Below are 20168 nucleotides of genomic sequence, written 5' to 3' on the forward strand. Positions count from 1 at the left end.
TGAACTTTGTGGTATGTAAATTATATCTCAGGAAAGCTGTTTCAAAGAAAACAAGCAAACAAACAAAACCCACAAGCTTAATTACACTGTAAAAGGCTTTTTAAAAAGTCCTTAGGATAAAATAACTACAAATACAAAGTTAAGTTTCCACACTGTGCCTAAAACATCAGAAAATAAGAGCAATAATAATAATGGCTAAAGTTGGTTGAGATTCTTGTATGTTCTAGGTACGATGCTATGAACTTTATATGATTATTTCTTAATTTTTCTAGTAATCTTTTCAAATGGATAACCTTACAGTCACGGTGCACTCACAAAAAGCTGAAACGGAAACATTTATTAAGGCAACATTTATTGTGTGTAGATCATATGCCAGGTACTGTGCTGAAGAAGGCATTGCTACATTACAGTTTGTGCTTATAGATTTTTTCATTAGGTTCTGCAATTTAAGTATACTTTTTATAAATTATTAAAGTACAATTTCCTCTGTCACAAGTGAATTGCTATTTATCTAGACTCTTGAAGTTTGGAAATGACTAAAAAAACATGTGTTTTAAATGTTGGAGGTGGACTTAACAAAATTGAAAGTGATATTAATGGCCAGGTTAGAATTCACTGATTTTTCAAAAGCTAGTTTTTATGGGCTGCAACATGGGCACTTCTTAAATAGGCAGATTCCAGGGTTCTTCCTAGATCAATGGTGGAGTTTTGTAGCACGGTGGTGGGGCTTAGATTCTGTATGTTTACAAACTGCTTTTAGGTGACTCTATTTCCCAGCTTCTTCAGCAATCTCAAATTAAAGCATTTTAAAACGGACTTTAAACTTTAAATATTTGCAATACATAATATATCCACTAGAGGGAGCAATGACCCAGGATTAAGATGTTCACACTGCAAACTATTTCTTTAGTCTATCATGTTGTCCAAGAGGGAGAACAGTTTTATTTGATGATACGACATAAAAGATTTGTTAAGCCGTTGAAAATAAGTTTTACAAATAGCAATGAAAAAAAATAAGCGGCTATGACGTCTTGAGATAACAATTTCTGTATGGCTTATATTAAAATTATCAGCATTTTAGCAGAAGAGGTAACGGCATTTTCCTTTGCCATCTAGGAAGAAAGTATCTAGTTCTCTTTTACAAAAAAGAAGTTATGCTACCCAAGTTAGTAACAATCTTCATTTAAAATCAGCGCTTCTGAGCTTGAAGGTTACTCAAAGAAAAGCAAATATAATTTCTTCCTATAACAGATGAGAAAACAAGTCAGTTCTGCAAGGAGATTACAATCTGCTCCAAATCACATGCTTAGAGTTACAGGGGAGAGAATATTTGAAGAATCTCAATTGAGCAGTCTCCTCAACTGGTATATGTTGTGGTTTTTGTTACCCTCACCAGTAATAAAAACATCATAAAATTATGGCGTTGGAAAGAACCTGACTAGTCTTTTAATGTGTTCTCTCTCTCCCTCTCCCTTTCCTTCTCCCTCCCCCTCCTCCTCCCCGCTTCTTCCCCCTCTCCCTCTTTCTCTCTCTCTCTCCAGATAAAATTAAGAATGGTCAAAACTTGCCCAGGGTCACCCAGCCAGACTTTCACCACAGAGCTGGCATGGAACTAGGTCTGCCAATGCCCAGGACAGGGCTGTTTTGACCATGTTTCCTTCCAGCTATTTGATTTGATAGCTTTGCCCTCCTGTAACAAAGAAAGCCTTCATTACGGCTAAACAGGATATTGAAAATAAGGTGAAGATTTTACAGCTCATCAAAATTTTACAAGAAAAATTTGCAAGATATTTTTACTCCATGCAGGAAACATTTTATTGGATGTAATATATCAAAACATGTTGTTGCAAACGAGTTACAGCAACAATATGCAATTTTATTTCTCACAGCAGTAAGTTCACTTATTTGTTTTTTTTTTTAAAATAACAAAAAGTAATAAAAAGAGGAATATTAATCAACATACTAGAGCAAAGAACAGATTCTACCTACACATTTCTCTTTGAGGGCAATGAGGAGAGTATCAACTGTCGCAGTGAGAGTCCCTTCCAAGACAGGCCTCCCCAGCTGCATCCAGTCCCATAAAAACAACAGAACTCTCTCACAGCAAACTCACCATGTACAGTTTAGCCATCTTCCTGTTAAATATGTCTGCTAAGGTGTCGTCATAATCATCTCCTTCCCTAAGCTTTGGCTTTTTTCCTAAAACCTGAGAAAAAAGTGAACAGATAAAAGATAAAAACCTCTGATTAAAGAATGCAGCTTTGAAGAAAGAAAACCATCTTATATTTCTAAAGACATAGATTAAAAATATTCACAACTAAAATGACGAGGCTCAAATATTTCTCAGTAATTATGCTGCGTAGGATTTTCCCATGGGTCAAATCAATCAATGGCATTAAGTAAACAAAAACCCTGAGTTTGCTGGTGATGTGAACTTTCAAGAAAGCAAAACCCCAAACTTGAAAGTCTAGGTGTCCATATTATTGAAAACTAGCAGGAATTCATTAAAATATGGTTTCTAAGTTTAGTTCTGCAACAGAATGTCTTCCGTTATTGCTTTTAGAAGAAGCAATCTATAGGTTTAAATGATTTATTATTACAACAATCTGGATCAAAATAACTATTTGAGGGTAGGGTATTATTATCATTGTTGATATATTATAAGCTAGATAAAGTGCAAGTTCTTGATGACCATATCATGGTTTCCTTACTGCATCCTCAGCACTTAGAGCAATGCCCAGGCAATAGCAGGGGCTCAATAACTAGTTGTCAAGTGAACAAGTAAGTGTATTTATTCTTGCATATACGATGCAAGTCAGACAGAAAAAGACAAATACCGTATGATTTGACCTATATGTGGAAGCTAAATAACAAAATAAGTGAGCAAACAAAATAAAAACAGACTCATACACAGAAAACAAACTGATAGTTGCCAGACGGGAGGGGGTTTGGGTGGCTGGGTGAAAAAGATTAAGAAGTACAAATTAGTAGTTACAAAATAGTCACAGGGATGTAAAGTACAGCATAGGGAATATCGTCAGTAATATTGGAATAACTATGGATGGGAACAAAAAGATTCATTCCATGGATGTTGTCTAGGGGACCCTTCTGTTGATCTGATGCTACAGAGATCCAATCCTTTTCCTTCCTTCCTTCCTTCCTTCCTTCCTTCCTTCCTTCCTTCCTTCCTTCCTTCCTTCCTTCCTTCCTTCCTTCCTTCCTTCCTTCCTTCCTTCCCTCCCTCCCTCCCTCCCTCCCTCCCCCCTCCCTCCCTCCCTCCCTCCTTCCTTCCTTCCTTCCTTCCTTCCTTCCTTCCTTCATTCCTCTTTCCCTCGCTCTCGCTCCCGCTCCCTCTCTCTTATTCTTTTTGAGTTATTTTCTAATTCAGTAGAAGACTGATAGCGGCAAACAATTTTGTCCACAAAGATTCACAGGAATTTTTGTCAAGTGGAGGTGAAACTAATTTATGCACGGTGAAAGAGGTAAGTTTTGCAATTTTTACAAAATTCATCTAAAGACTGATTGCCCATACATTTGTCTGTTCTTTAGATTCTTCTTTGAATTAGTCACAATATTTTATTTCTCTTATGAATGAACGACTTAAATAAAATCTTTGAAAATGAGTTATTTTATATTTGTATAGTATTCATGATTTTACTTCTTTGAAAACTACCCTTGAATGTTTAGTATTCCTCTTGTCTAAGCTACATATATTGGGCCTGTTTATATATTTATTGCTTTTTATTCGTATCACATGTATCAGTTAACACGTTTCACATATCGTTGTCTGTGTCTATGAGTGTTTGTCTTGTCCATATAGTGCCTTCAGTTTTATATCCCACATACAAACGAAATCATACAATTCTCGACTTTTTCCATCTGACTTATGTCACTTAGCGTGAGAGTTTCAAGATCCATCCACGTTATCGCAACAGCTAACATTTTTCAAGTGCTATTATGTGCCATGCCAGGCACTTTAAAACTCTTATTTAACAAAGACTGACATATCACTACATACCAGACACCGTGCTAAGCACTTTACATTTATTAAGTCATTCCATCTTCATAACAACCCTATGAGTTGGCACTGTTTATTATGGCACCATTTTATACCTGAAGGAACAGGCTAAGTAACTTGCCAAGGTCATAGAGCTAGTAAGTGACACATTAGGATTTGACAAGTTAGTGGCGCCAGAGTATGTGTTCATAACTAATAGGCTGTGTTCTTAAAAGACTGAGGAAAGGGGGGAAAAATGTATGATGAGTTTGCTAAGATCCATGGTAAGAATGAATCTTCTATCCGTGAAATTGTGAAGGAGAAACTCATGCTAATTTTGCTGTCTCACCTCAAACTGCAAAAGTTACAGCCATAGTATGTGATAAGACATGAACAGCAAACATGCCCCAACTGAGTGCAATGTGTTGTACCAGAAGGCATCGAGCCTATACGAAGACTTCAGCAAGGAATCCCCTGAAAAAATGACACCAAACTATTTACTACAAGTGAGGGATGGTTACAAGCTATTTTGATAGACAGACCAAATTCACAGAACTTTTATTACAGCATATTGTTATAATGGTTCTGTTTTATTGTTAGTTACTGTTGCTATTCTTTTACTGTGCCTAAATTATAAATTAAACTGCATCATTAGGATGTATGCATAGGGAAAAAAAACAGTACATATAGGGTTGGGTACCATCCATGATTTCAGGTATCCACCAGGTGTCGTGGAATGTATCCTCGAGAATAAGAGGGTGGGGACTGTATTCTTAATGGATTCCTAACTGCTCTAGGCATTTTGACCAGAGAAACACTTGTTAATGTAAAGACCTAGAAGGGGCCACCAGTGGCACAGGGGCTTTAAGTTTTCAGCTAGGAATTAAGTGATTCCAGAGACCACAGGTGCTATTTTGTTATAGGTATTATATGAATGGAAAAATCTGTATCTTTTCCTCTCTGTTTTGTCGGTAACATAATGGAAATATTTAGCAATGTAAGACACTGCCCCCAAGTACATGAAAGATGTTGGAAATTGGTACAACTTTGTTCTCTGCCTAAATAGACCTTTTCTGCTGCTCACTCTAGGCCTTCAATAGTTCAATTCAAAATTAGTCAGAAAATATTTATATTAAATCATTAAAGCACATAAACAATCTAACTTTAGATTCACAGTCTGCGTGCTGCAGAATTTCTAGTTCTCACGACCTGTCTCCAGACCGTCCTCAGTGTCTTATGTTTTTGTCTGTATGACCCATTGTGACTTTTTCTTTTAACATATAAGTTGGTTTCTGTGTAAATTTGTTTGCTTAGAAAGAAGAACACAGGCAGTCATGAAAACCTTTGCTGGAGCCAAGTGGGTACTAGATTTATTGGGGGGAAATCACTGTGTAAGTTATATAAATGTCTAACCACTATACTGTACACTTGAAACTAATATAATATTGAATGTCAGCTGTAATTGAAAAAGAAAAAAAAAGAAAACCTTTACTGCATCCTCATAAGCTTTACTTAATTTTCACTTTTGCATCTGTCTTTATTTATTTTGAACCTTTTAGCCAGCCCCTTCTATTCTGATATGAAATTCCAACATTTAAAATGCTACTTACTCAAGATGCATTTTCACTCCTTTAACTTTGTACCAAAAAAAGTCAAGATGCTTGGACACTTTATAATAAGTACTAGAAGTGAATAATAGGAAAAAGAGCTAGATAATACATGCCTGGAGGAAGGACAATATATAACTCAAAATTCCAGGTCACTTTGGATAAATAGTATGTTCTAAGTTGGTGTCAAGTCCTAAAAGCATTTACCATAGAGGGTGTTATGTGCCTCTCAACTCTGATTTCAGTTTAACAGATTAGGAAACTGAGGCTGAGAGAAGTTGAGTTTTGCCTTCCGCCCAAGTCCCACAAATACTAAAGCAATGATGTAAAGACCTTCCAAATCCTACTGCAAAGCTCTCTACCTAAATTCTTATCTTGATTAAGACATTTGCATTCTTCTTACATTAGTCAGTTTAGTGTGAATGGCTCTGCTTCTATTTTCACTAAAAAGAAAGTAAGCTGTTGTCTCGCCCAGCACAACACAGGCATTGAGCCAGCAAGGTGGTGGTGGGCAGAGGCGGCGGGTGAGGGCGACGACAACCAGTAAGGCAGCCGCCGTGGGGACGGCGACCACAGGTCAAAACTCTGTAAGATCCTGATTTCAGAATTCACCAGCTCCTCAGAAGTTTGGCAAATTATGAGTTATTAAATCTACACTCAGATCAAGGTAGCAGCTAGACTGGTGTGACACCTGTTTTTAATGAGTGACTTAAAGCTGTGATCATCCTGATGTCAACGAATAGCCACAGCTTGTAAAAGATCACCAGGAGAACCTCAATCTGACGACATTGAAGCTAGCTGAATGAAGGAATGCAGCCACAAAGGCAGAAGTTCTCCTTAACCAGGGGAAGGTGGGGGTCTATGCCCACCTCTATCAATCCCATAGGTTCTCCTGTTGGTCCCCACTCGACTGTCCCTGGCTTGAGTTGTCCCCTCCCCACCCCACCCCCCACCCCCTTGGGGATTCTTACTCAACATTGGCTAACCAGCCATGCTCTGGGGCCAAATAGGGAGACATAAGGTGTAAGTACAAAGGTGAAGCAAAGTCTCTGAAAGGATTGGTCTCACAGACTCTCCTTTCTTTAGGGGCAGGTATGAGGAGACAGACAGGTAGGCTGCTGCGTGGCAAGAAGCTGTCAGGTTCTAAGAGATAACATTTTAATTACTCAGTATAATTCTTGTGTCTTATTTCCTTTCCCTGACGGAGGAAAAAAATAAAAAGTCAGTAGATTGCAAGCATATGGTGAATAGAAATACATTATAAAAAGTGAAGAATTGTCTTGTTGTTATGGTGTATTTACTTGCCTCAAGTAAATACAAGGCATTTTATGCCTTAGGTAAGACAAATATTTACTAATAGGGAAGATACACAGATGGATCAAAGGATAGGTAATTCTCAGGAAAGCCATGACTTCATTTAGCCAGCTCCACCTAATCTGGGTATGAGATCCCAACACCTGCTCTCCTGCTCTCTCGGTGATGTGCTCGCCTCTAAAACACGTTTATCCCTTTATTGACATATCAAGTAAAGGGTAATTGAATACATCAAATAGTGGATAAAGGTACTTTAGATTGAGGGAAAGCGTGTGAAATACAAATTTGGATAAAAGGATAAAGTGAATTGGGTATCTGCAAGAGAGGTTTGGCTATTTAATTATCTGGGCCAAGGCTGTCCAATGACAGAATTTCATTGAAGTATTCCATAGCTGTGCTGTCCAATATGGTATCACCAGCTTATCTGTAGCTATGGAACACCTGAAATGTGGCTCGTGTGACCAAATGACTGAATTTTAAATTCTATTTAAATTTAACTTATTTAAATCAGAACTTAAACAGCCATTTGCGTCTCATGGATGCTGTACTTGATGGGATGTGGTGGCCTTGGGCAACTCACCCTGATGCAGGTCTGATCCTCAGTGTTACCGTAACATTAGCATATTAGAGATGAGATTTAGAGGATCCAACTCCTAAGAGTTAACTCATAAGTTATACTACGTGAAGCTAATTTACCAGTTACTATAACATGGAAAGCTAACTTACAAATTACTATTACATGGACCACTAACTCACAAGTCATTAAAATACATAAGCCAGAATGCCAACTTCTTAAACTAGAACAGTTGTTAGCACTGGCTGCATATTAAAGGAGTTATGACAAAGAATACAAAAATCTGCATCTGAACCTGAGATTCCCATTGAAGCCCTGGCATTGCGTTTTCAAAAATCTCCTTGGGCCTCGCTCAGTGATAAATTCCAGTGTTCAGTAGGATCAGCTTTGTAAACCTGGTCCATTCACTTCAACCATGAGGGCACACATCTGCCAAGCATTTCTGACGTTCCCATAGCTTCTTAGGAAATTTCTCCCCTGGACAAATTATCACGGTCTGGTGGTCTGGAAGCTGCCCCGGAGCAAACCACAGGTAAAAATTTTAGGCCATCTGCCCTGTATGGGATCGCTAAAGCTTTTTCAGTAAGACCTTAAACCCACTTGGACAACTACCTGACCAGGGCTGGAATGGACACTTCCATCGTTTGCATTTGGGGTGCCTAATTTCTATGCTTTACAATGAGCACCTCCTCCTCTTCCTTTTGACAACCCCTTCATTTGGTAGGCTCAGGCAATCTGAGCCGGATGGACCCACTACTGAGTGACTCTGTGACCTTGTTCTCATATTTAAAATGTTATAAAAATTAGTATCACTCACAATTATTATGCGGATTAAGAGAAATAATGTATGTGAAGTGACAATCACTATACCTGGCACATAGTGAAAACTCAACACAAGTTGGATCTTTTATCCAGAGTCAAATCCTGCTTTGGTCAAAAGGTCATTCTCTCTCCTGGAGATACCCTTGCACATCACTGCTCTGGTTCTTTGCATGACGATTTTACCATTAAGGCTCTTGTCACACACTGCCCCATCGACTTACACTTACTTAATACTTGGTTCATGTCTTGAACTCATGATGTCATTAAGTAATCTGTATGTCTTGATAGTGTGCTCCGTCAAAGCCTTATCTTTTAGATTGAAAACTACCAATTGAAGACAGATCTATAAATCTTTCTTCCTTCGAGCAAAATCTAGAGAGTAATCTCCTGTGCAAGCAGAAAGTGAATAGCTGATAATGCTGAAACGGAAGAATAAGACATAATATTCTCTTCCCTTTGAAGTTCCTCCACAATTATGGTGTGTACAATCTCATTAGTCCTCCTTGGTTATAAAATGAATTCTTTGATCTTCTCACATGATTCAATCACATCTCTCCATGTAGTGTTGTACATATGACCATCTTTTGGTGAGGCAGGACATGTCAGTTATGTAAGATTTATTATAGGGTGTCTATGATTTATCAGCATTACAAAGGGCCAGGCTGTACTGGTTAACAGTTAGCTGTGATCCCTCAGCAAGAGGACTTTCAGTGCAGGAATGCTAACTAGGTTTTACCTGTCCTTGCTAAATTCCCATACAGGGAGTGGCTGCTGGAGCAGTCTGCAGAGAAAGATTCTGAGGTTCCTTCCAAATTTAGTGAAAAAGTTTAACATGACCTACCAGTTATTACATGCATGGGCAGGTAGGAGAAACAGCAAGATGTATTTCATTTATTTTTAACCCCAAACATATGAAAATAGCCTGTAAGGATTCTCAAATTCTTAGAGATGTTTAGAGTTTCAGGTCCACAGAGGACCACCCTGCTCCTCTTAAAGTTGGCTCTCCACCATTATGCCTCTGGGCTTCTTTGCTCAGTAATGCATTGCGTATTTTCCTCGACTTTGAAGATTACCAGAGGAAAAACTACATTAGGTTGGATGAGTGGAGGAATGGACAAGAAACTGTTTTCCTTTTTCAGTTTCTTCTTCTCCAGTCTCTTCCTTTGAGGCCAACAATAAGACAAAGAGCTACACAGAGCATGCTTATGATGAGAAGATGAGCTAAAGCTCTAGGAGTATTTGTATTTTTTCATTATCCCCCTCATCATATTCACATACTTGCACACTTATGCACATTTATTTCATCTTATCGCCTATGTCCCTGCAGGGAGAGGTAAATAAACCTGATTTACATAAAGTATTTAATCAGATTAGCACCAGTTTTATGGCAAGAGAGTTGTGAAAACTTCCTCTTGATCTACATAATTCAGAAAATTTCCAAGCACCAAAATTTAATTGAGCAAACTCAAAATGGCTTTTATGTACTCTAGGATGCTTGAAAAATATTTGCATATATTTTATACTCACATTAAAGGAATGTATTTTCTTTCCAAAAAAAAAAAAAATGTCTACCCCAATTACCCTGTATCTAATGATTGCATGGCATTGGCTGAAAAGTTGAATGCTCATAGTAAGAGATATAAAACAAAAGGTCAGGCGGGTCCACTGAGCACAAACATCGTGCTACTAAGGCTATTACTTAGAATGTGGAATACAGAAAATAGGTATGATTGTCAAAAATGTGTGGCAAACGTTTGGCGGTTATAAAATAACTTCCCTGCAGATGGGATAGCCATCTCTGTAGGCTTAAGATTGCATTCGCTAGAAGGAAGGTGGCCTGTGTGTGAATCACAGATGGCTCCTTCCTATTCCTACTTGGGGAGGTGGCACAGCCTCTCTCTGACTCACTTTCTTCATCTCTAAAGTGAGGGTGTAGAAATGCTATTGGTGCTCTACCCATCTCACCTCGTCTACCACAGAGGTCATCTGCAGATAGTTCATCAAGTCAAAGCTTTCTGCTCTCTGTCTGATGGGTTTATCTGGCCATCGAGCTGTATTGTAGCCACACACAAGCAGGCTGGAGGTTCTGGGTAGTTAACACCTAAGGAGTGTCCCTCAACCAATGAGGGATGGGAGTTACCAGCTAAATCCGCAGTCCCTTCAACCTCAGTAGGTCAATTTCTCATACAGTTTGTCCCATACAGTTTCTCAGAGGGTTCCTCTGGGACTAAGTCCCAGTTGTCTGCAGCAGTGAATAACTTAGTAACAAATAATTGTCTCATTTTACTCCTACTTGGCGATTCCAGGATTATCTTCCAAACAACAGCCTGCCCCCAAGTCCCCGTAGCAGAGTTGGCTTTTGGAGGAACACAAACCAAGACAGGGAATGATAAATGCATCTACTTCATGGGGCTGTTGTAAGAATGAAATTAGACCATCCTGGTAAGGTCCATGGAAGAACGCCAGTCACATGGAAAGAACTAAAGGTTTTCTTGTGCTGATGCTTTTTGTTGTCCCCTTTGCAGCAAATAAAATCCATGAGAAATTGTTTCTTAGATTATGGGATTGCTGTGCTAATGATAAGAAGCACTTATATGATACTTTCAAAAAAATGCAAGTAGAAAGAGTAAGAAGTGAACAGAAAATGCAGCCTACCAGTGAGCCATTTGTCCTTACTCCTGTAAAACACAACACAATGAAATTATACCACAAAATGAAATCACCAACCAAGGAGCTCCATGACTATCACAGCAACTGATATTCAGCTACAGTGCATTTACCACTTGCTTTAAAATAGTTTTAATCAACATATTCATCTTGTCCATATGCATTCTCTCAGACTTCATTAAAATTTACTTTCAGTTTTTTGTTTTTGTTTTTTTCAGTTGCCATTATTCACTGAAATAGAGCATTGATACTTAATTTCTCAGTTACGCATGGCTCTTTTGTTGGTTTGTTTGCATCCAGATACTAAGATATTTTCTTATTAATAGTATGTTGGTACCTTTTTCCTGATTCGAATGTTATGGAATGTCCAGAACTGTAATTTTCCACTGGTTTTCACAGAGTATACTGTATTTACATGAAGAAACTGTGGAATTGTGAATCACTGAATCTTAGAGATCTGGCCCCTTGTTTTCTGAGTGGCTAATTCTTAGCGCAAGGAATAAGAAGAAATTGACCTAAAATCTTTGAAAGAAAATATAGCCTTAGTGTTAGATTTTTTTTTTAAGTTATATGTTATCACTAATATTACAACAAACATGAGGAGCAATATAAACAGAGAGACTAGAAACCTGACATTCTAGTTTAATATTTATGTTACTTTATCTCTCCAGATATGGACTTTGTGGGGGCAAAGATCCTCCCTCCTAGACAGTCCATCCATCTTAGCATTGCATTATTCTATTTACAGGTCTATCATTATTCCCCCAATTCAACTACAAAGCTAGTGGAAAAATTACATCAGTCAGAAATGATTGCAAAGTGGTATTAATTTGGACTGATTATATGAAAGTGACACCTTATCGGTAAGGTCACCTCTCTTTATGTTGACCTTTGGTGTGACAAAGTAGAAGATTATTTGGAACATATTGTATTGTAGCATATGGATAACTATACTGTTACTTATATTCCTTAGCTTTTTTCAGAATATTTCTACTTCACCCACTGGATGAACTGGTGAGGAACAAAATGGGTACCTGAATACTAGAAATCCAAACAAAAAAGTTCATTAGGTAAATGACAAGAAATGGATGGTTCATTGAACAGCACCTGGCACATGGTAAGCTATCAAATAAATGTAGAATAAATGGCAATAGCAACTATCGTGCTCTTGAAAGCATCACAACCTTGCAGTATGCACTACTTGTTACTATCATTCTTTGGATTTGGGGTTTATGCTAAGTATCATTGCCTTAAGGAAAATTAAGAAAATATTTTCAGTACTGAGCACTCGAATGTGTTAGAAAAACATGTTCCAAAATTTCAGCATCAAATATGATGTAATGATAATAGGATCATTTAACTGATTGAAAAGTTCTCGATTTCAAAGCCATTACTAACCATCATATTAAGACTTTCAAAAAATTAGAAGATAAATAATTTTAAAAGATTCTCATTAAAAATGAGCCACTTAAAAGGTCAATCGAAAAAGATATTTTAAAAGATTTTTAGACTCCTTCTCTAGCAATGTCAACAATTGCTTTAGAGTTTCAGAAAGAAAAAAAACACAGTATTCCATTATTTTAAACCAGGCAACTTTGTGTGGGTGTGTTCTTTGAACCAGTTTAGACCAGTTTTGAAGCTTATGAACCTCGTCTAAGAAAAATATTTTTAAATGTGTAAGATACAATACAAAGTATTACAATGGAAACCAATTATATCGGAATACAACTATCAAAATATCAAAATATATTTAAACTACATGTGATAAAATAATATATGGGCCTCTTCATTAAAATATTAAATAATATTATTGAACAGCAGGTCTAATAACTGTCATAAAAATTACCAAGTAGTGATGAAAATAAATGATATTTTGAGGTTCCCTGCAATAACGATAATGAGATCTGAAAAGTCACAAGTACTGCTCATGCTACTCTAGTTTGTTGACTAAATTCACATCGGAGAAAATTTTCATTAAGAGGTTAGTGAAACAGAAGTTTTGATTTTTTTTCCAACCAAGTTCGTGATCTCTTTGTATTCCATAGTTACAAGCACAACATTAAAAGAGCCTAAACAAACCAGTTTATCATAGCATAATTAATTCATCAGATAATTACTAAACTTTGTGATCAGGCTACAAAACATTTATAAAAACAAAAATCCCACGGCATGCTTTGAAAAAAAAAAAATGACGGCTCTCACTGAAAATTTGGTTCAGTTTGTGTGAGATCAGTCAATATAATGCTGTATACATTGAATGTACTGAATGGAAACACAGTAGGTATTTTCTAGGATTTTCTAAAAAGCTAAAAGTGAAAAGTCCCTAAAATATAGACATGGCATTTTATATTAAGAAATATGTCTCTTATCCCTATCACTAATATTTTATAATCAAAGTTATATTTTTACACATATTTTTCTTCAGGTTTACATTTTCTTAATTTAACAGTATAATATATTAACTGACTGTTTAAACTTTTCTGTCTCAGAACTTTGAATGAATTCCAATAAGTAAGGACACCAAAGGTATACACATATAAGCTTACATATTAAGATAATATTATATATAAAATTTTATAGTCTGTCTTTTCTCTTAGTATTATATACCATGAGCATCTCCCCACTGAATTAAAATTGTTTCCAAAACATCATTAATGTGAAAGTCTGTGTTTGGTGGTTATTAAAGTCATAAACTTTAAAGACATTATAAGCCATAAAAATGTATATAATATTTGATCACTAGACTACGAAGGCTATCACTGGATCAGGTAACGCAATGCATTACATTGCTCTATATCAAAATTATTTAAACATATGTTTACAAGATAGTCTTTAAGAAAACTTTAATGCAAATGGCTAACCTCATTGGAGGGAAAATGTGTAATATCCCTAGAAATTAGAGAAATGAAAATTCAGAGATACCACATGCCACTACTATATGCAGGAAGATTCAAAAAGTGTTAGAACAGTACATCCTGACAGAGTTCTGTAAGTCCATGAGGGAACACAGTGGTTGTGCAAGGAAGCAGCATTTGGTGCAAACATTTAGTGCCTGGCACACTATAGGAGTTCAATAAATATTTGCTAAATGAATAAATGGAAATCAATTGATCAATATATATCTAGACACCTGAATATGATACGATAACCCTTTGACTTAACAATATTACTTTAGAGAATATATACAGTAAATACACTCAGATACTCCCTGCAGTGTTAGTAAAGGGGCAAAATTGGTCACCATTAAATGTGACTGGTATAATGGTTAAGTACGTGAAGTAGGTATACAGAGCCATGTAAACACATTTTACATTAACAACTATATTAAAATTATAAGTGTCTTGTCTGTAATTTTTAGTTTTATTGAAATATGTAAAATATTGGTGTATTCCATCTATTGGTATAAGACTTTATTTCATTTTTTTAATGAAATAATTGTTCGATTTTAAAATTAAACATCACTGTTTAAAAAAAAAGTCAAGACGCCAAGATGAATAAACCATTTTTTTCTTCCAAAATAAATTCTTAAGTCAGTCTCAAAAGTATTGCGTATCTATTTGTCCTTGAATACCACAGAAGACAGGGCCAAGGCTTCCTTCAATAATGATTTCAATGGTGAGAGAAAACAGTCTTGATGTTCTCCTTTCCTAGTACCATGACTTAAGATAATGCTGATACTTCCTCTTACCTAATCCTAGCCTAAGTAGTAGAGAATTTGTTAAACCTAACACGCACACACACATACACACACGTGTCTCCTCACACACTCGATTTAAAAGTAGTAACCTTTTAAAAAACCACCAAAGTCACAATACCTGTATAAGCTCAAATGGTTCACTTCCTTCTTCCACCACAATTAATTGAGATCTTCCGTTCCTTTCATTGTCCCGAATACCAATGGCAACCTGGCTTGCCTTCAGACGCTCATATTTGTTACATGAAGAACCACACCATTGGTAAATTTCCTAAAAGAAAGAGATAGATCTTTTGACCCCAGGAATATGGTGGACATTCAAGCATGTTGTAATACACATGGTTATTAATTATGACAAAAAAGGTATAAAAAAAAAAACCCAAAAAACAAAATAAGAGACCAAACTTTGGGTGGTGAGCACACAATAGAGTACACAGATGCTGTATTATAAACTGCACATCTGAAATTTATATAATGTTTTTAACCAATATTACCCCAATCAATTTATTACTGAAAATGTTTTAAAATTATCTATTGTTGAGGTACATATGGTTTTATATATTTAATTTATACCTCAATCTGTACCTTGTTGCTCTCTGCATTATAAAGTAAGCCTTTTTTAAATATGGGAAACATAAATACGTATTTCACCATTCTTTGTGTATATAATCCACTAAGCACAATTTATGAAAGTAAACTTATGTAGGTTACTTACATTTAAAGTCATAAATAATAAATCATACTTCAGAAAGGTGGTCAAGAAGCTGTGGTAGTAATATACTCTTGATGATCATAAAAACTGATACAACACTTTTGTAAAGCAATTTAATGATTCTTATCAAAAGCCATTAAAAGAATTAAAACCTTTGTCCCAATAATAGCACTATCTAAAATTTGTTAATAAATTATTCATAAAAAAACAAAAAACACATGTACAAGTGTTTATTGCTATGAGATTATATGAGTGAGGCACTGGAAAGACATTAAATGTTCAATAATAAAATAACAGTTACATAAATTATGACACATAGAAAAAATACTTAAATATCAAAGTTATATTTTTTTAAAAATAAACTGAACAACAGTTTCATATATTGTAAATTAGATAGATTATATTAACTGCCATTTAGATTAAAACAGTGTATATTTTAGACTTCAGTACAGTGTTCAGAAGGTATACAGATATAAACATAAAATGACAATATCATTTTCTCCATTAAATGTGGTTTAAAAGAGAAGTTTAATGGTACCTAGCACCGGTGGGGTGTGGGAATGGGCATTATCACACACTCGTGGGAGGTATAAACTAACGCAGGCTTTTTTGAGGGCAGTTTCAGATCATATCGAAAAATTATATGTGCTTTTACAATCAGGAAATTCTGTTTCTAGGAATCTATTCTGTAGAAGTATTCAAACACAGGATACAAAAACAAAGAAACAAACAAACCAAAAATGTTTCATCAACAGAAAGATGGCTACACAAATGTCAATAAATGGATACTGTAGGTTACCAGTTGTTAAAAATTGAGGAAAAAGTATCAATAGTGATGTAGAAAATTGTGCAAGGTATATCATCAAGAATAAACTAAAGCCATAGAATAATATAGTTCCATAGAGTAATGTAGGAAAAAATACGCTCTTTAGGCATTTGCAGAAAAACATGTTCAAAAACAGCTTTAACACACGGGGTGGGGTAGGTATACACAGGACAGCCTTCAATTGTTATAGTATCTAAGTCAGTGATTTTTTTTCCTTTTCCTACAAAAATGTCACTCACATTTATTAGGTGTCTGTTATGAGCTAGCTAGTGGGGATAGAAAAATGAATGAGAGAAAACTAGCAGAAGACGTTGATACATAGACATCTAATGCTAGTAATATATTTGCACTAAATTTGGTTTTCAAAACATTTCCACACATACATACTTCAGAGGCAGTTAACATTGCGGTTAAGTGTGAAGGAGACAGACCTTGGTAGCCACTTATTGGCTACGTCACCTTGAAAGTGCAGTTTGTAAAAGAGCAAATAATAATAGCAAAATAAAAGAGTACCCAAGCATTCAAAAACATTGGCTCTTTTCTCTGATTACAAGACATTTCCAGAGTCATTTCTTCATTCAAAAACAGTGTACTGATCTCTTAAAATGGGGTGGCTGTCTTCCAGGCACTGGAGGTATTTCTTTGAGCCACATCGGCTGTGACAGACTCTCTGATCTCTCACCCCACCCTGTTCCTGACAGACTTAGTCCATATTCCTCTTTAAAAATAAAATATACATTTTAGGAATTCAAGCCTTCGTAAGAAGTAAAATAAAAAGAACTAGGCTTTGCAATCCTTTTCACTCTAAAATCTGATACGGTCAACATGGGCAAGGGGTGGTTTTTCTGTTTCTGAGCAAATTGTGCAGTTCTATTTCCTCTCTAACCTCCTTTCTACATCTGGGCCTCTGAGGATCAGGCTCCTCTGTGGAGGCAATTTGAACACCATGCCCAGGTTAGGAGTGACAACGAGTGAAAAAAGAATGATTCCCAACGATCAGGCAACGCCTAATCACATTAAAATCAAATGTTGGAGTAAAAAGGCTATTTTTAAAAATGCAGCTACCTAAGCCTTCCCCTTAGGGACTCTCAGGTATGTTCTGGGCAGCCCTGTTTTTTGAACACTCCCCAGGTGAGAACCCCTGCTGGTTGCCCTGAACACGTGGCACCTGGCAGGCGTTAGAGAGAACCTGTAACATCTAGTACTTACCAATGCAACCAAGCAGGCTACTCTCCTGAGTACACCGAGGTCAGCTCTTAGCTCAGATTCCTTTCCTACCTTAGTCCATGTGATTTTGCAAATGACTCTTTTCTCAATAGGTCTCAGAAAGCAAACTGCTAATGTTTACGTTACAATGAAATTTAGTAGGTAGATCAGAAGTTAGCTCTCTAGATTTCTCAAATTTACTAGCAACTTTCATCACACACTTGCCCTGTATTTATATGATCATCTAACAGTTGTTTATGTTTTCCTTACCTTGGTTGTATAATGACCTTTCATTTACTTCAAAGAGATTATATAAAATCACACAAAATTTTATTAGCATCTATCAAGCATTATGAAAGCCTGGTAAAATGTGTTTAAAAACGAATTGAACATAATCATTTTATAAACATAATTATTATTTAATTCAGCATTTTACAATATTCTATGGATCCCAAAATATTTTCTACTACTACTTTGGTTTGGGAGTTTTTATGTGCAGTATCAATTCACAGATAAATTTAGTTGTAGGAAACAGTCCTCACCATTGCTTATAGACCACATTTTCTACCTTTAAAACAGCAAAAAAAAAAAAAAAGAAAAAGAAAAAATCTAGGAATAGTCATAAAAATAATATAACTTTTAAGAGTGAAATTTTCCTTTGAACTCGAAGATAACTAAGTCACTAAAGAAAGTGTTACAGACTTTTTTTATTGACCACGAAAATGAATGCTGTTATTCTTCCTCTTATTTTCACCTTACTTTGTGCTGCTATTTCCATAAAAGTGACATCTTATTTACTAGCCTAATTTTCAATGGTTTAGTCAGATAAGAAATGCAATAAAATATGGATTTTAATTATAAACTGCTAAAAGTCAGAACTGTTTCAACAGTCATATTAATTAAAACACCCTTTTCATTCAATGCTAATTAATTTTTCGATTATGACTGCAGCACATTTAAACGTGTTTTAAAATCTTAAACAGAATTTTAGCAGTTCTCTACATTTGAGCAATTCATATTCTCCACCATGTGTGGGTGATGTGTTTCGGGCACCTCATTTGAACAGAGCTCTACTGTGCTAAAATATAGGTGTGTACGTAGTACTATTAATAAACTGTGCTGCTCAATACTTTAGTTGAAGGTAGTTGGTTCAGACTACTTCACCACTGTGCACAAGGAAACTTTGTACTCAATTGGCACCATGTTTGAAAAAGTCTCTCCTGTAATTCAACTTATCCTTTCCTCAGAGAGAGTGGGATGCAAAAAGGAAATTCTGCAAAAAGCTAACAAATGTCTGAATTGATGAGAGAGGTTGATCTGTATTACTACAACAAAAACTTTTCATGATCACTTAAATTGTTTTATTTATAATACTTTCCTGGGATTTAAAAGAGAAACCTTTTGTAAACCTGATTTAAGTGGAAAATCATAAAGCAAACATGGTTTCAGAAGCAACTATTTGACGCTCTAAGATCCTAAAGAATTTAACAACTCAACACTAAATGTTATATTTCTTTAGCGAAAGGACACAAAAACTCCCTGTAAATATGGAAGTATCCATTCAATTCAGAATAAGTCCACTTAAATTTTGGCTGAAATTTGTTAATAGACATATATGGCCCATGAACACTCTCTAATAGAAGTCTGTGGAATTATAGTTAACTCTTAATATATGAACTCTTAAAGGAAAACAAAATTACTCTGGATGGTTGCGAAAGGAAGAAATAGGAGAGTAAAGACAATCTGTTTGTGGCAATTAGTTTGGTCCACTAGCAACAGGAAATAAAACCAAATGAGTGATATTTAAAGAAACAACCACATTGGGGGCAAACTAGAGGTTTCTAAAATTTCCTTTAAATTATGTAGTCAGAGTTAATTAGTAAGACATCAAAGTACAGCCAAACCTCATTTGGAGACAGGAAATAAGAGCAGGAATTAAACAATGTTCAATGATGCCCTTGAAGGGAAACAAGATTTCGGAAGCTGAGTTTTAAAGGAACACCCCAAACAGCCCATGTGACGTTGACTCATAACATGTGCAAATAATTCAGCACATACTCGCTACCCTTTTGTCCTTTTCTAAGTTACTGATTCTAAATACGTCTAAAATGTTATACAAGGAGAAGGGGGACCAGTCCTCTTCCTCTTTCTTGCTTCTATTGGCTTTATTTTTACTGTGTTTAGTTTCCCCTTAGATCTAGTTATCATTCAGCTATACCTCGTGGCTGGAGTTTCTCTAAGCATAGCTTGAAAACAGTAATGATTTGTGTGATAATTCCAGGAATTGTCCTTTTTTTTCCCCCAAAAAAACTTTATAACATGACTTTGTTTTTGGAGAAACAAATAGTAATTTATGTCCTGTTGTGTTGTTGCTCAAAGCCAAGCCAACTCAATGTCCATCAATGACATATATGTGTTTTTTAAAAAATACCTGACAAAGGAAGGTGAATGGAATAGGAATGCAGGGCCACTGATGACTTGGGGACTAGAAAGGAACCAATTGCATGTAAACTAGGGCAGAGCAGTGGTGATGGAGGGGAAGAGAAGAATCGAGGGCTCTGTAGAAGGCTAAAATCTACAGGATTGGTTAACAATGCCCTCTGGATATCCTGGAGGACAGGGCAAGGGAGAAATGATTTGGATGATTTCAGCTTGGCTGCTGTTAATGACGTCACTTACTGGGACCGGGAGACAACTTTGGAGGGTTCTTTTTGTAGTGACAGTCAGAGTAGGTGAAAGCATGTTCTCT

General features: G+C 36.0%; 1 protein-coding gene across 3 annotated transcripts in view; it reads right to left on the reverse strand.

The window, feature by feature from the left end:
* The window catches only part of SCIN (scinderin), a 63387-nt gene that overhangs the window by 25349 nt on the left and 17870 nt on the right, over window positions 1-20168 (reverse strand). For all 3 annotated transcript variants that reach the window (XM_081079630.1, XM_081079632.1, XM_081079631.1), the window contains 2 exons: window positions 14797-14946; window positions 2114-2206 (listed from right to left, as the gene is read on the reverse strand). In XM_081079630.1, the coding sequence (XP_080935756.1) occupies window positions 2114-2206; window positions 14797-14946 (243 nt within the window). The remainder of the gene's footprint in view (window positions 1-2113; window positions 2207-14796; window positions 14947-20168) is intronic.

This window comes from Rhinolophus hipposideros (assembly GCF_964194185.1).
Source record: "Rhinolophus hipposideros genome assembly, chromosome: 18".
In the NCBI taxonomy this organism is placed as follows: Eukaryota; Metazoa; Chordata; class Mammalia; order Chiroptera; family Rhinolophidae; genus Rhinolophus; species Rhinolophus hipposideros.